General features: G+C 42.4%; 1 protein-coding gene across 1 annotated transcript in view; it reads right to left on the minus strand.

Annotated features, from left to right (window-relative positions):
- Positions 1-16,294, minus strand: part of magi1b (membrane associated guanylate kinase, WW and PDZ domain containing 1b) — a 254,807-nt gene that overhangs the window by 91,839 nt on the left and 146,674 nt on the right. Inside the window, exons 4-7 of the mRNA XM_084063211.1 lie at positions 13,167-13,400; positions 6,964-7,186; positions 4,170-4,252; positions 1,418-1,453 (exon numbers count right to left, since the gene is read on the minus strand). Coding sequence (XP_083919337.1) covers positions 1,418-1,453; positions 4,170-4,252; positions 6,964-7,186; positions 13,167-13,400 — 576 coding nt within the window. The remainder of the gene's footprint in view (positions 1-1,417; positions 1,454-4,169; positions 4,253-6,963; positions 7,187-13,166; positions 13,401-16,294) is intronic.

The following is a 16,294-nucleotide window of genomic DNA, read 5'->3' on the forward strand; positions in this document are numbered from 1 at the left end:
CTCAATCACTTAAAGGACAACTCCATATTTGTCCTTTAACTATAATCTTCATATAAATCGTCCTCACTAATGCCCATTATAACTTTTGTCTATTCGGTCTGTGTCTCTTAGAAACCCGCCTACCAGTGACGTCATCGATGGGGAATCCAAGCTAATAGAAACTGCGGGCTTTCTATTCCTGGAAAGTTAGCGTGCTATAATGGAAGCCATTGTTCTCGCGTTAATACAAACCTAAATAAAACCTTTGAAATCTTGTTTGAAAACAAAACGCCGCCTAAAGATGATGTCACTGGTAGGCGACACAGACCGAGTAGAAAAAAAACAGTGCCATTTTATCATGAGCATTAGTGAGGACCAATTACATTTAGAAAATGGGTGAAGATGTCCTTTAAAGATAAAAAAAAAAAAAAGCCAATCTACAAGCTTAAGCTCACAACTCAGTTACTTAAGCTAGCTCACAACTTAAGATATTTCCGCTACTTCTGACAATTCCTTTTCCGTTTTGTTTTGACCGGATGTTTTCATCAGAATGGGGGGGCAATTATTTGAGCACTTAGCTCTTAGCACACATGTGACTGCACCTTGCAACAGAACAGAACATGATGAACGTCTATGTAAAGCACTCAAAATACAAGTGTTATTAATATAATTGTGGTGAAAACCTGGACCAATTTGGCAAGTGAATAATGAAAACCTGTACATTCGAGTGTTTTAGAGATATTTGTCGGGACTCGAGTTGGGACACCCAGCTTGAAACCAGGTACAATCCCGGGCCAAACCGGGCTGTCTGGTCACCCTAGCGCGTTGGTTCTCAAAGTGGGGTCCGGGGACCCCCAGGGGTCCTTGGGGGGGTTCCAGCGAGTCCCCAGCTAAATGAGTTAATACAGCATCACAATCATTTTACCCACTTTATCCATTTATATTTCGACTATTCAAAAATAGCAGAGGTACAAGCTCACAGCGCGACACTTCGTGTCGCGCTGCGAGCTTGCACATCTGCTATTTTTGAACATTTTTGAAAAATATCGCAAATGTTTGAAACATTGAAACTCTTATGGGGGTCCCTGGCACAAAACCTTTTCAAAAGGGGGTCCGCGGCTAAATGCATATACATTTTTCGGGGTTGTCTTTGACTTAACCCATTGATACCTGGAACGCATCTGTGTCACTTTAGATGTCTTTGGCTATTCAAAAATAGCAGATATACAAGCTCATAGCGCGGCACCGAGTGCCGCGCTACGAGCTTGTAGATCTGCTATTTTTGAAAAATCGTGAAAATTACATTTTTATATTTTTTTCCGAAAAACTGTTAGGATTCAGAATTTTTCTAGAAGCGGCCTCAGGTCTCAATGGGTTAAATGAAGTTTGAGAAGCGCTGGCCTAGCGGAGAAAGAGATGAGAGAGGTTAACTTCTTACCTGGGTCATTGTCCAGCTCCTCTGTGTGTACCCCTTCTACTTGACCCACGATGGCGAACCAGAGAGAGAGAGAGCAGAGAAGAGAGACAAAGAGGTATACAAAGTGTACACGTTAGTGAATGGCAGCGTAACCTAGAGCAACCAAGTACAATACATTAGGGGTGGGACGATATGGGTACCTCACGATACGATATATATCACGATATTAGGCCCACGATAACAATATATATCACTGTATTCGACAAGATTCGATATATTGCGATATCACGATATTCGTTATATATTGCAAGAAATTTCACCAACGATATATCACGATAGTCCTTGTATTCAATTCATAAACACATAAAATAGCACCAAACAGTTAAAAATCATCATTACACAAATACAGAGTTGGAAAAACAACGTATCACAAAAAAAAAAAAAAAAAAAGTTTTTTTTTTTAATATCGTTTTTTTTTAAATTAATATCGATTATTTATCGCGGGATAAAGTATCGATATATCGCGATATATCGATATATCGTCCCACCCCTACCATACATATCCTTGTTGCCGGGCAGAAACGTCACACAAAAGTATCAAAAGTAGCAGATCCACAAGCTCAAAATGCAGCTTGCAGATTTTTGCTATTTTTTAATCCCTGAAAAGTAACCATTTTGGACATTTTTTTTGGGACGTTTACTCAGGTACTGTACTTGAGGTACTCTACTCATTCTTCAATACTTTTACTCCACTACATCTCAGAGGCAAATGCTGTATTTTTTTTTTACTCCACTACAATTATTAGAAAACTTTACTGGGTACATTTCGATTATCATTACAAAAACATATATTTAACATACAATCAAGCCCTATTTTATACTATGTGAAAATAGCAGATCTACAAGCTCTTAGATCTGTTTATCTATTTATTTTTTTATAAAAAAATATTAACTGGACATTCTGCATAATAACGTACTGTACTTTTAGTTTGGAACTTTAAGTACATGTTGTTGGCAATATCTTTATAGTTTGTGTGTAACATAGTATTTCTACATTGTGGTATTGCTAGTTTTCCCCAAAAATACAGAATATTTCTTCCACCACTGGTGAACGGCAATAATTATCCCTGACCACTAGGTGGAGTCAAAACCAAACATTCAAGGTCACAAGCCTCATTTTGCAAAGATCAACAGCAACTATGAACTAAGAATCAAGTCATCACATTCTTGGGACCGACAGCGATATTGAATCATTTGAGCTGGAGGTGAACGGTAACTTTATTCAAATTGGAATCTGGGTCGTTTTTCATTTGGCAAAAAGTGCTGTCACGCCACAGGGGAAATTAATAATCACATCTACTGTAAGCCAACTCACAGTCTGTACACATTTTCATGCACATAACCACGCCCCCCTGTGTGGGCAAAGGGGGGACGCCCTTGTGCAAGACAAGGGGGGAGGATATTTATTAGAGCTAGACAATCAGTTGGTCTCTGAGGGGCGGGCTGCCTCGCTCAGACGCACAGCTTAACAAAACGGCACCATATTGTACTGTGCTCGCTACAACTGTACTGTGTACTGTGCCGCCCCGTAACACAACTCTGATTACTTTCCGTAGCCGGACACTGCCACCTTGAGGCTAAGGGGGGAAATGGCTGTTCTAGATCAAGTATCATCTCAATGATCTTGAAGGGGTGTTGTATTTATTTTATCCTCCGAGATAAAACTGGAAAAAATTGTTGCCGTTACATTCTGCATCTTCTTCTTCTTTTCATCTGGTCTGAAATGGGGGCACTGAACTCTATACTGGTGTCTGAAACTGAACTCTATACTGGTGTCTGAAACTGAAGTCTATACTGGTGTCTGAAACTGAACTCTATACTGGTGTCTGAAACTGAACTCTATACTGGTGTCTGAAACTGAAGTCTATACTGGTGTCTGAAACTGAACTCTATACTGGTGTCTGAAACTGAACTCTATACTGGTGTCTGAAACTGAACTCTATACTGGTGTCTGAAACTGAACTCTATACTGGTGTCTGAAACTGAACTCTATACTGGTGTCTGAAACTGAACTCTCTACTGGTGTCTGAAACTGAACTCTATACTGGTGTCTGAAACTGAACTCTATACTGGTGTCTGAAACTGAACTCTATACTGGTGTCTGAAACTGAACTCTATACTGGTGTCTGAAACTGAACTCTATACTGGTGTCTGAAACTGAACTCTCTACTGGTGTCTGAAACTGAACTCTATACTGGTGTCTGAAACTGAACTCTATACTGGTGTCTGAAACTGAAGTCTATACTGGTGTCTGAAACTGAACTCTATACTGGTGTCTGAAACTGAACTCTATACTGGTGTCTGAAACTGAACTCTATACTGGTGTCTGAAACTGAACTCTATACTGGTGTCTGAAACTGAACTCTATACTGGTGTCTGAACCCTGAACTGAGCTTTTCCGTTTTCTGCTATTGTGGGGAAAGCTTTCCCTGAAAATAGCCGATCGACAAGCTCACAACACGTGGCTGTGAGCTTGTCGATCTGCTACTTTCGCAAAGCTTTCCCCACAACACGGATGCTGGGGTTTAAGTGGTTAAATAACAGTAAGCCGGTTAAAAACACAAATAAGTGGACCTTGATACAACACAGGCCAGTGTAATGTCCTGTTGTCTCTCTGAGGAAACAAACACACACGCTAACACAAAACACAGGCACTGGCGCACACACAAGAGGACACCCCCCCCCCCCCCCACACACACACACACACACGTACCGTCATCTTCACATTCTTCGAGGGGTTTTTGCGGCTTGTCCAGGCACCGAGGGTCTATCCAGGAAGTGGTCTTTGTGTTGTGGCTAAACATAGACACACACAGGATACATTATCACTACTAGGAAATGACACCAAACACTGAACAAAATCTCTCCCCACCAAGCTCAGCTTCATTTCTAACATGCAGCAATGAAAAGACTGCAATGCTTTAACCACAGAGGATAGGGTGCTAATTTAAAGAGGTTTATACATTAGAATCTAGAGCTGTTCTTATGCAATAGGGCATGGGTATTCAACAGGGGGTCCATGACCCCTGGGGGTTCCTCAGAGTCATTGCAAAGGGGGGGGCGCCAAGTTAGTGTTTGATTATTATTATTTTTCAAAAATCTAAATATGTCCGAAAAAATATCCAACAATCTTTGTGATGAGACGATAGGGACGCTGAGAGGGATGGCACAGGAGGAGCACTTGTAACCCTGTAAATTGCTTTTAAAGTAAAGTGCGCTAGATGCTGTTGTTGTTGTTGTTGTTGTTGTTTTTTGGGGGGGGGGGGGGGGGCTGCCTACCACCGATACTATGTCTAGAAACACCCCTGCACATCTCTAAAACTGTGCAGAGCTTGGGTGCCGTCAGAAAAAGCACGTCAAGGACGCCCAAATGTATATGTATTTGGCCGCGGACCCCGATCTGAACAATGTTTTGTGCCAGAGACCGCCAGAAGAGAAGATCTGTGTAAAAAGAAAAATAATTGAATGATTGTGATGCTATTAACTACTTTTGCTGGGGACCCCTGTCAAACACCTGTCCTCGGTTCTGGTGACTCATACTGCCCTCCTAAAACTTGAGGGAGCCATGTTTTTTTCAAATTACTTATTTCATAAATGAAAAAAAAGTAATCGAAAAAACACGGCCCCCCTCACACATTAGAAGGACAATATCCAAGTTTTCGATATCGATTAAAATGGAGTTTTAAGTTACAATGCCCTTGTATAAGGGCGTGTCTGATAAAATGAAAATCAAATATCTAAATACTGAATCAAGCAACTTGGCGTGGTGCTCACAAAAGCCTGAGTAGACGTTAAAACGACCCCAAACATGTTTGAAAGTGAAATATCCCTTTAAATAGCATGGATTTATTTTTTCACTTCGCTTGTCCGTCTGGCTATCATCCTATGTGAAAGGACCTGTCCCGGACACCCAGGTGCTGAGTTTTTTTTTCTTTTTTCTTTTTTAGATTTGTTTTAGGCCTTTTCTGCCTTTATTGATAGTTCAAGTGAAGACTGACAGGAAAGAGGGAGAGAGAGACGGGGAGAGACACGCAGCAAAGGTCGTCGGGAGCAGGACTCGAACCCGCCACACACTGTCATTAGAGTCTAAAATCTGAGGATACTGATCGGTCTGTGTGGACGGGCCGGGGACCAGTGACTTCCAATGTAAAAGTCTAGTCACTTCCCTTTCTACTGCTATTCGTTGAGCACTATCCAATCAGCCATGACTTGCCTATACGTAATAGGTGACGTTTGGAAATCCGACTCCATTAAAAAATATCTGCTATAGGCTCTATTCACAGCAGCCATATTATGAAGACATTCACAGGTGTTACCAATGATACTAATGAAGGCTCTGTTCCATTCTGGTCAAACAGAGTCAGGGTGCTGGTATTGTTGCATGTTGGCTCACTGGAAACACTCTGCTACACCAGTGGGTCTACAGTTGGGGTCCAGGGACCCTCATGGGCTTCCAAATGGCCCCTTATAGGTGTGTAACTCTGAGAGTGTACAAATGGAAGGTCCATTTGGTTCCATTTGTCCACTCTCAGAGTTATGGGGGTCGTGGAAACCACTGTGCTACACTAAATGGAACAGAGCCTTCATTAGTATCATTGGTAACACCTGTGAAAGGAAGTGATAATATGGCTGCTGTGCATAGAGCCTATTTTTGAAAATTGTACATACATCTTGTCTTCTGGGGGTCTCTGGCACAAAACATAGGTATTTAACATAGCGTCACAATCATTCTTTAACAACGTTATCCATTTATATGTTGGCTATTCAAAAACAGCTGATCTACAAGCTGTATATCTGCTGTTCCAGGCTAGTGTTCATTGAAGTGATTAATTCATAATGTATTTTTGTAAGTTCGGGACCCCGGGGTGACACGAAATGTGGGTCTTGAGCTGAAAAAGTGCAGGAACCCCTGGCCTAGAGGAAAGGCAATGGGGTCTAACATCGAGTGGGGTGCATATCCTCTGGGGTTCATTAAGGTCCACAGAACGTTCCATGGCAATCTGACATGGTTCTCCTGAGAGACACTGGTGTGCCTCGAAGCAAGGTCAAGCGTGGTGTGTGGAACTTTAGTAGACCATCAACAACATGGGTCGGTATACAAATATTGTTGTTGTCGGGCAGAAACCTTTTGTGTTTTTTTTCGTAAATTAATGCCCTACGACTACGTGATCATACAGCGTCACACAAAAGTATGAAAAGTAGCAGCGTTTTGAGCTTGTAGATGTGCAACTTTTTTGTGCTACAAAACATTTTCAGATGGGGGGGTCCACGGCCGGCCAAATGCATATCAATTTGGGGGGGGGGGGGGGGGGGTCGACCTTGACTTGAAAAAAGGTTGGAGAACCACTGTCACTTACTCCACTGGTTCTCAACCTTTTCAGGCTTTCAACTCTTTTCAGAACTGGGACCCCCCCCCCCTCTCCACCCTGACAAGCACTTGGAATGTGGGAGTTCCAAGTGCTTGCTTGCCCCCCCCCCCCCTTAAGAGAACCCACTGTTCCACTTACTCTATGAAGTAGCCCTCTCCGCTCTCGGTGTAGGCCATCTCCCAGTTGTCAGGCAGAGGTCCCAGGGGGTCCTCGGGGGGAGGATGGCTCAGGTGAGGGTGTGTCTGCTGTGTGCTCTCCGTGGTGGCAGTTGGCGAGGGGGTGGTCCCGGCGTAGGACGGGGCACTCTGGCGGACGGGGGCGAAGGGGTGCACCGAGTGCTGAAGCTCTTCACTAGAGTCTCCTGCAGGGGGGGGGGAGATAGATTGATTGATTGAATACTTTATTAGTCAGAAATGTAAACAGCACGGAGGTACAGTAAGACATGAAGGCTAAAAGGATAACACAAAATAGTCCTAGGGATGTTAAAGGTAAAAATGGTGGTGTTAAATGGTAAAAAACAATATTGAACCAATGAAAATCATTAAAAAGTGCTTCTGACAAAACCAGCTAACTCCATTGGATCCTCAAACTTTCTGCCAAACTTTTTGCTGACTCCAGGCTCCACCCCCTTTTGACCTCCAACCTCATTGTGAGCTTGGAGGTCCATTCAGCTGTTCTTATCAATGACGAACAAAAACTCCACTTTTTTTTTTCATTTCCTGAAAAGATTACAGTTTGGGGTTAGCTGGTTCCTGCTGGTTTAGCTGGTTCCTGCCGGTCGGCAGAGATTTTCCCATGTTTGTTCTAAATTTGGGCGGTGTACCAGATCATGTTCGCTCCCTCTGGTGGTGTGGCTGTGGGTGTCACAGCCACACCACCAGACAGAACGGATTAGTCAACATGAACCATAGCATCCCTGTTCTGAGGCTAAGTCAATTCAATTCAATTCAAAGGAGCTTTACTGGCATGAGAAAACATACGTTCACATTGCCAAAGCAGGTGTCAGAATATAATAAAAACAGTTGAAAATGGGGAACGTATATACAGCTGGAGGGGGTACATTGTGTAAACAAAGCTATGTCACGTTGCGTCGTTATATACATGTTATATGTACAGGTTATAGAGCTTTTTCGGACAAATAGCAGCAATCTTTTGCAATCACTTTGGGACAAATAGCAGCATTTTTTTCTCAAAGCTACTTAAATAGCATACAAAAAAAGCCTCAGATTTAAAATGTGTTAACCCATTTAGACCTGGAACGCATCCGTGTCACTTTAGGTTTCTTTGGCTGCCGCGCTATGAGCTTGTAGATCTGCTATTTTTGAAAAATCTTGAAACATTTATTTTCGGATTTCTTTTCAAAAAACTGTAAGAATCACCTCAGGTCTTAATGGGTTAAAGGTAGCAGCTCTGTTTATGTGTGTAGTAGGTCTAGAGATCTACTCAGTACAGATAGTGTTTATATGTGCAGTAGGTCTAGAGATCTACTCAGTACAGATAGTGTTTATATGTGCAGTAGGTCTAGAGCAGGGGTCTTCAACGTTTTCAGGCCAAGGACCCCCTAGCTGAGAGAGAGATGAAGCAGGGACCCCCTACTCTATATTGCAGAAAATTGTGTTTCAGTTTTTTTTTTTACTTAGTCTGCTATTTTTTCCCTCTACACCTATAGCCTCTTTGCCAAAAATAGCCGATCTACAAGCTCTCAACGCCTCGCAGCGCGAGGCGTTGAGAGCTTGTAGATCGGCTATTTTCGGCTAATGTTCCCCTCGGAAAAGGAATTCTAGGGTTCAAGTGGTTAATGTAAAAAAAACTAAATCCTATCACACAAAGACTTGGCGGACCCCCTATAGTAGCTCTGAGGACCCCCTAGGGGTCCCGGACCCCCTGTTGAAGACCTCTGGTCTAGAGGTCTACTCGGGACATCAATGGTTAGTAATCCTTAGGGTGGTTGTACAAGAGATCGTGATCCATTCACTTCTTGGTTAACTTACTACTTAAAAAGGCTGCATCTCGGCTCCTGTGTACTTTTTTTTTTACTATGTATTTTTGGTCGAGACATGCTATTTTCAAAGGCAGACCATTAATGTCCCCCCATCAGGGGATCGATCATACTGGAGATAAATATTCTGTGACTACTTGAAAAAGGTAAGAAAATCGAAAAATCGCTGACACAGTACACAATTATTATTTTTATTTAATTGGCACTGAAAGAGTTAAGGCGAACATGGCCCAAAATCCACACACTGGAAACGCGTCCCAGATTCTGTGAGCTTGTCGCGTCGCGACGTGTTACGTGAGCTTGTAGATCGGATATTTCCGGCAAAGAGATTTGGTGCAGAGGGAAAAAAGGAGGGGGCCACGTATAGACCCACGTGGTTAAGTCTCAGTGAAATGGGTCTGAAAATCACAAAAAAAAATGTTCTACTAACCTATTTTTTACAGTTAGCAGAGCTGGATGAGGTACATTACATATATCTAGCATTTGTCGTTTGTATGACATTTGACAGCTTACTTTGAAGCCATCTATGAAATCTAAGAAAAGGTTTAACACAATCGTTTACAACATGTTGTAGGGGGGTCCCTGCTTCTGTCTCTCAGCTAAGGTGTCCTTGGCCTGAAAAACATTGAAGACCACTGTGCTAAAATACAATGAGTGTGAATGGACGCGCTACTTCCCGTTGCTCGCTAGAGATGAACGGACAAAAGATGATCGACAAATCCTGCTCAGCTCTAAGTTCGACATCCCCGAACAATCTTTGTTCCATCGTTGCAGTGCATCCAGCATTCGCTATGTATCTGCACAATACTTCCCAGCACGTTCCTCTTATATCGTTTTTTTGGGGCAATGAAAGTAGGCCAGCTGTACAGAATGTTGCTAACATCCTGAACTGCTTCTTCCCTCTAATGTAGGCTTGCAGACAGACACACATTTTCAGGGCCAAGGCGTGCTGCTGACTGGGCACTTCACACCTTGGAACCCTACCACCTCGCTTCCTGTGTAATCACTTTCACACACTTCACATTCAGACTGGCACCTTGTCTGGCTCACGCTCAAACACTCCAACACAAACATTCACACGTCCACAATTAAGCCATTACGACCTGAAGCCGATTCTACATGTCTCCTGAATCCCAACAGTATTCTGAAAAAAAAACATATGTTTCTATATCAGTGGTGCTCAATCTTTTTCATGTCAAGGACCCCCAAAATGATACGTATTTGTCCGCGGACCCCCCATCTCAAAATATTTTGTTCCAGGAACCCCAAATATTTGAGTTAGAAGTGTTCACTTTGAAAATATATCTTCAAAGCTTTTCAATGTGTTATATTCAATGTGTTTGAATATATATTTCAAACACATTTTCACGATTGTTCAAAAATAGCAGATATACAAGCTCATAGCGCGGCACTCTGTGCCGCGCTATGAGCTTGTATATCTGCTATTTTTGAATAATGCTTTTTAGCTGAAATCTAAAAATGACACTGATGCGGTTTCAGGTCTTAATGGCTTAACAGCTAAAACACAAAAAAAAAAAAAAAAAACACTTGATAGAAATACACCAGTTTGAAGCCATCAACCTATCTTTGAAAGCCAACTGACCTACTAACATAAAAAAAAGAAGCCAGTATCAAAGATAAATACAGAAGCATGCATAATCCAAATAACTAACACACTGTCGCGGCACAATTAAAAGAGCAATGATCCAGCCATTGACCCGTTTACTGCGTTTACGGATATCGTCTATGTCGGGTGGAAACCTCATACGTCCGCACGTGTTACTTTTCAGGATTCAAATTCCCAACATAGCAAAAGGAGCTTGTATATCTGCTACTTTTGATGTTTTTGTGTGACGCTGTAGTGATCAAGTATGCCATTCATTTACGGAAAAAAAACACAAAAAGGTAAAATACGGAGATAAGATCACATCCAGTCCAAAACATGACATAAAAATACAAATAAATGCTATCAAGGCTACTGACTGCCAGCGACATTATTAAATGTATGGACGGAGGCCGTGTTCATTCCACCAGCGTCCACTGATTACAGCCAGATGGCACTATTTGACCCTCACACACACACACACACACACACACACACACACACACACACACACACACACACACACACACACACATACACGCGCGTGCAGACAGGCGCGCGCAGACAGACTGAGGCAGATGTGCAAGAACAAACCCAGAGACCACTCTACTCACCCGCACAAAGAACCACTTGTATCCTGCAGCCCCCACCCTTTCAACAGTCCCCTCTCTCTCTCTCCCTTCTCTTTCTCTTTCTCTGCACCTTTTCATAGGCTTCACAGAGCTTACAGGCCTTTGAAATGAAAAAAGACAATTCCGTCCCTGCTATAGGCTATTAGCCTCCGTTCTTCCCTCTGCACTGTCTGTCTGTCTGCCCGGCCCGCCGTCCTCTTCAAACTCCAGCCCTCTCTCTCTTTCTTTCTTTCTTTCACACCGCTGACCAGCCAGCCCCTCCCTCTTCCCTTCTACCTCTTCCTCTGTTCTTCTCCTTCCTCCCACCTCCTCCTCCTCCTCCTCCTCCTCCTCCCACTTGAATCTGTCACAGTCCAGATGTTATTGTCAAGGGACACTTCAGGGACTTTGGATTGTTTGGACACTGACGGCTCCTGTTTCCTTTGACATCTGGTAGACTTTTTTTTTTTTTGGGGGGGGGGGGTTATTCTCTAATCATGCTCCCCCTTTTAAGTTGAAATGGCATAACTCATCCTATGCACTTTTGCTTCGCGACACGTTTTGAGCTTGTAGATCTGCTACTTTTGTTTGACGCTGTAGTATGATCACGTAAGGCATTAATTGATGAAAAAATATATATAAATAGATAAAATATGGAGATAAGATGTTTCTGCCCGACAGTAACGCTATTTCTAAATCGGCTAAATCGAATACTCTGATTAACCACTTAACCTTGTATTATACTTCGTTACACACTGGCGGCGTACAACCTCACAACGCATGGCAACACGTTGTGAGCTTGTAGATTGTTTTAATGCTTGTTTTAATGATTGCTTTAAAGAATCGTGGTATTGATTTTAAGTCATACCGCCCTGCCTTAAAATTCGAGCCTTCTCTCTCGCTTTTCCATACACAGTAAAAAAAAATCGTGTTAATTCAACAACTGAAAAAATATTACTTGTAATTAACAGAGATTAAATATTACGCTTTTTAGGTCTTGTGGTCTGGCTATTTTGCCAACCCCGATCCAGGAAAAGCCCCCAATGCAGCGACCTGGATCCACCCTGGTGGATTCAAACCCAGATACCGTTACTACTAGGCCGAGGTATTGGGCTTTCCGGTCTACAGGCGGGGCTACTCTCTCTCTGATACATATCTCGTTGCTGTTGGGCAGAAAACTCTTCTCTCCATATATATTTTTTTTTTTTGTAAATTGACGCCCTACATGATCATAGTACATCATCACACAAAAGGTATCAAAAATAGCAGATCTACAAGCTCGAAATGCGGGGCGAGCTTGTCGATCTGCTATTTGTTTTGCACGGCCACCAAGGACGGGTGTTTTCAATGCATCTAAGATGGTTAAAATGGAGTTTGAAGTTACAATGGGTTTGTATAGGAAGGGGGCGTGTCTGATCAAATGAATAGTGCAAACAAAAGCCTGAGTAGACGCTTGAAAATGACCCCAAACATTATTGAACATTTTAAAGTGTGTACGTGTAAAGTTACTATTCATTTCAGTCAAGTGTGTAGAGAGTTCTACTGACTGAGCTACCCGGACATGCGTGCACGCTAGTGTTGATTTTGACAGCAAATTTTGATTTAGTGTTAGTCATAGTCTTTTGAATACAACTTAATTTAGTTTTAGTCATATTTTAGTCATCTGAAACGTTTTAGTTTTTGTCTAAATATCATAAGATTTTAGTCGACTAAATTTCTAGTCAACTAAAATGTATTTTGGCGGTGCCTTGATGGCGTCGTAATGGCTGATTTTACACGTGGTTGCATGCTGAAAATAGCCGATCTACAAGCTCACAACGCGTCGCAGCGCGACGCGTTGTGAGCTTGTAGATCTGCTATTTTCAGAGTGTAGCACCCGAGCGCAAACAAATGTAAAATGACTCGTTTTAGTTCTACTGGATCTCTTTTTTCCACTAGTCCTTCCCTGACATTTTAGTCTAGATTTTATTGGTCGACGAAATTGTCAATATATTTAGTCTTAGCTTTAGTCGTCGTAGCTTAGTTTTTATTTCATTTTCGTCAGTGAAAAAAGGTAGTTAGTCGACGGACATTTTTTCGTCACAGTTTCTTTAGTCGACGAGATCAACAGTGGTGCACACACACATACCTGTAAAGCTACTATTCATCTCAAGGAGGTCCTCTTCCTCCTCCGTTTGCTCTCCTCCGGGTCCTATCCCAGCATTGTGCATCTCATTGTAGGACTTGGTGCGTCGGGGAGTGGACTGCTGCGCGGACAGGCTGTCGTTGAGCCTGTCTGCCAGTGGGGCATCACCGCCGCTACCGCCGATCACTTTGCCCGCGGGGGGCTGCTCCGGTGGCTTGGGGGTCCCATAATAGTTACCTATAGGCAACAAGGAATAGAATAGATTATTGGCAATTTAAAAAAAAAAAAAGAATCACAACAATGTCACCATTTTTAACAACCCATTGAGACCTGGAACGCATCTGTGTCACTTTAGATTTCTTTGGCTATTCAAAAATAGCAGATCTACAAGCTCATAGCGCGGCACCGAGTGCCGCGCTATGAGCTTGTAGATCTGCTATTTTTGAAAAATCTTGAAAAAAAAAAATTGGATTATTTTTCAAAAAACTTAGGATTTAGAAAAATAAAATAAGAATCACCTCAGGTCTTAATGGGTTAAAAAAAAAACGCCAACGTGGATTATACACAAAAAAGCCAAAGCTTGTTTCCATTGTGGTCCACCACGAGACATAGAACAACAAACAACCAGAGTGGTGGAAAAGGTACTGACATTTTTATTACTTAAGTAAAAGTATCAATACCACACTGTAGAAGTACTCTGTTACAAGTAAAAGGCCTGTGTTCAAAATGATACTTAAAGTACCAAAAGTAAAAGCACTGAAATGTTTGAAAATATGTTCAAATAGCCTATGTATAAAATAGGGCTAAAGTGGTTAATGTATGTTTTATAAGTGGAGTAAAAGTACAACATTTGCCTCTGAGATGTAATGGAATAGAAGTAAAAGTACTGAAAATTCTAAATACTCCAGTTAAGTACAAATACCTCACAACTGTACTTAAGTACAGTACTTGAGTAAATGTACTTAGGTACTTTACACCACTGCAAACAACCATAAAACAAAGAAAATGAAATCCTTATACAGTATATGTATACAACAACACTTATAGGTCAAGAGGTACACTAAGAGAAGAATCCAATGCAGACAGAGTAGTGGGCTATTATCACTTCCTTCACAGGTGTTACCAATGATACTAATGAAGGCTCTGTTCCATGTAGTCTAGCACAGTGGTTTCCACGAGCCCCATAACTGTGAGAGTGTACAAATGGAACCAAATGGACCCTCACGGGTCCATTTGGTTCCATTTGTACACTCTCAGAGTTACACACCTGTAAGGGGCCATTTGGAAGCCCATGAGGGTCCATGGGCCCCAACTGTAGACCCACTGGTGTAGCAGAGTGTTTCCAGTGAGCCAACATGAACAATATCAGCACCCTGACTCTGTTTGACCAGCATGGAACAGAGCCTTCATTAGTATCATTGGTAACACCTGTGAATGTCTTCATAACATGGCTGCTGTGAATAGAGCCTATTTAGGGATTTCAGGACATTCCAGTAGTGTAGTGGCTGACTGCAAAATAAAAAAAAAATCCCTTGAGCGTCCTGAACCTGGGTAAAACAAGATCCTAACTTCCCCTGTGAGCATCCCTCACTCTGCGCAGGTAATTAAACAAGTATTTGGGAAGTGAAGCATCTAGGATCCTGAAGACCGAACACAATGAGAGCTGAGATAGAGGAGGCGGAAGAGGAGATTAAAGCACGATTCGTACTTCACCACTTCACAATGCATTGTGGGTGTGGCGCGTAGTGAGCTTGTAGGTCTGCTATTTTAGGCACGCCACGCCGTCATGCGACAAACCATGAATTAGGCTTAAAGGAGAAGAAAAGAACAAAGGCTGTATTAGTGGGTTCTTTGCTTCTAAATAATATTTCATGCTCAACCCAGCACCTATGAAAACGGTGTGTGTGTGTGTGTGTGTGTGTGTGTGTGTGTGTGTGTGTGTGTGTGTGTGCAGAAGTAAAAGTATTGAAAATTGGAAATACTCCAGTAAAGTAAAAAAAAAACTCAAAATTGTACTAAAGTACAGTACTAGAGTAAATTAATGTACCTTGTTACTTCACAGGACTTCAACTCTAAAGTTCAACATTACCCTGCGGTTGTTCGTTTGTGTGGGCCTACACAGTGACTTCAGTGACAGTAAAGATGCACAAACCGAACAGTGGTGCACGATTCTCGTGTCGCGTGTCACAACATCATAAGCTGTCAGGCCATGAGAGAGATGTTTGGAAGACGCTGTTGTCTGTGTGTGCGCTGTACTGTATGTGCGCGTAAAAACAGGTTCATGTCTCTCTATAAAATTATGATGCATTAATGTTGCCCGGCTATCGAGTGTTTCTCATTCTCGTTCTAGATCAACCAGGTCATTGGTTTTTGGTTAGCACGCCTGCAATACGGCACGCAGACGCGCACGAACGCATGCACGCACGCACCTAAATAACAATTAATGTCTTAAACATCATTAGATAAACAAGAACCTTTTAAATATACATTTAATCTTTAAGTGGCGAAAGGGAAGTAAAAAAATACACTGTATAATTGAATTCACTTATGTATCATGACATCTATAATTACATCACATTATGTAATTATGGCAGAACCCTGTTGCAACTATACTCCCAAACATGACTCGATGGCCTGTTTAGATTGTAGGTTTTGGTTTATAATGCCCAAAGCTGTCACACACACACATTACCACGGGGGTCTCACACCCCACCAAGAGTACAACTTTAGGGGGGGGGGGGGTGTTGTCGCTCTGTTGAGTCACTTCAGAGCGTCCCCCAGCTGACTGTGTGTGTAGCGCACCCTCCGACTGTGACACGTCTGGCTGTGCTTGAGTGATCTGTTCTAGTCAGTGGGTTTACATAAGCCTCATTCACACTATGCACTGTGACATGGAGGTTTTTTCCAGACAGCGTGGCTGTCTGTACGTGTGAGCGCTGTACGTGTGTGTGTGTGTGTGTGTGAAACGCAAATGTCCGGCTCACCTGACATGCGACAGACTTTATGCTGCCAGCTCCCTTTAGTTAACCCATTGAGACCTGAAGCCGAGTCTCCTAAATCCCAACAGTTTTCTGAAAAACGTATGTTTCTATATCAGTGGGGCTCAATCTTTTTCACGTCAAGGACCCCCA

The sequence above is a fragment of the Gymnoscopelus microlampas genome, assembly GCF_963454915.1.
Source record: "Gymnoscopelus microlampas genome assembly, chromosome: 7".
NCBI classification, from domain to species: domain Eukaryota; kingdom Metazoa; phylum Chordata; class Actinopteri; order Myctophiformes; family Myctophidae; genus Gymnoscopelus; species Gymnoscopelus microlampas.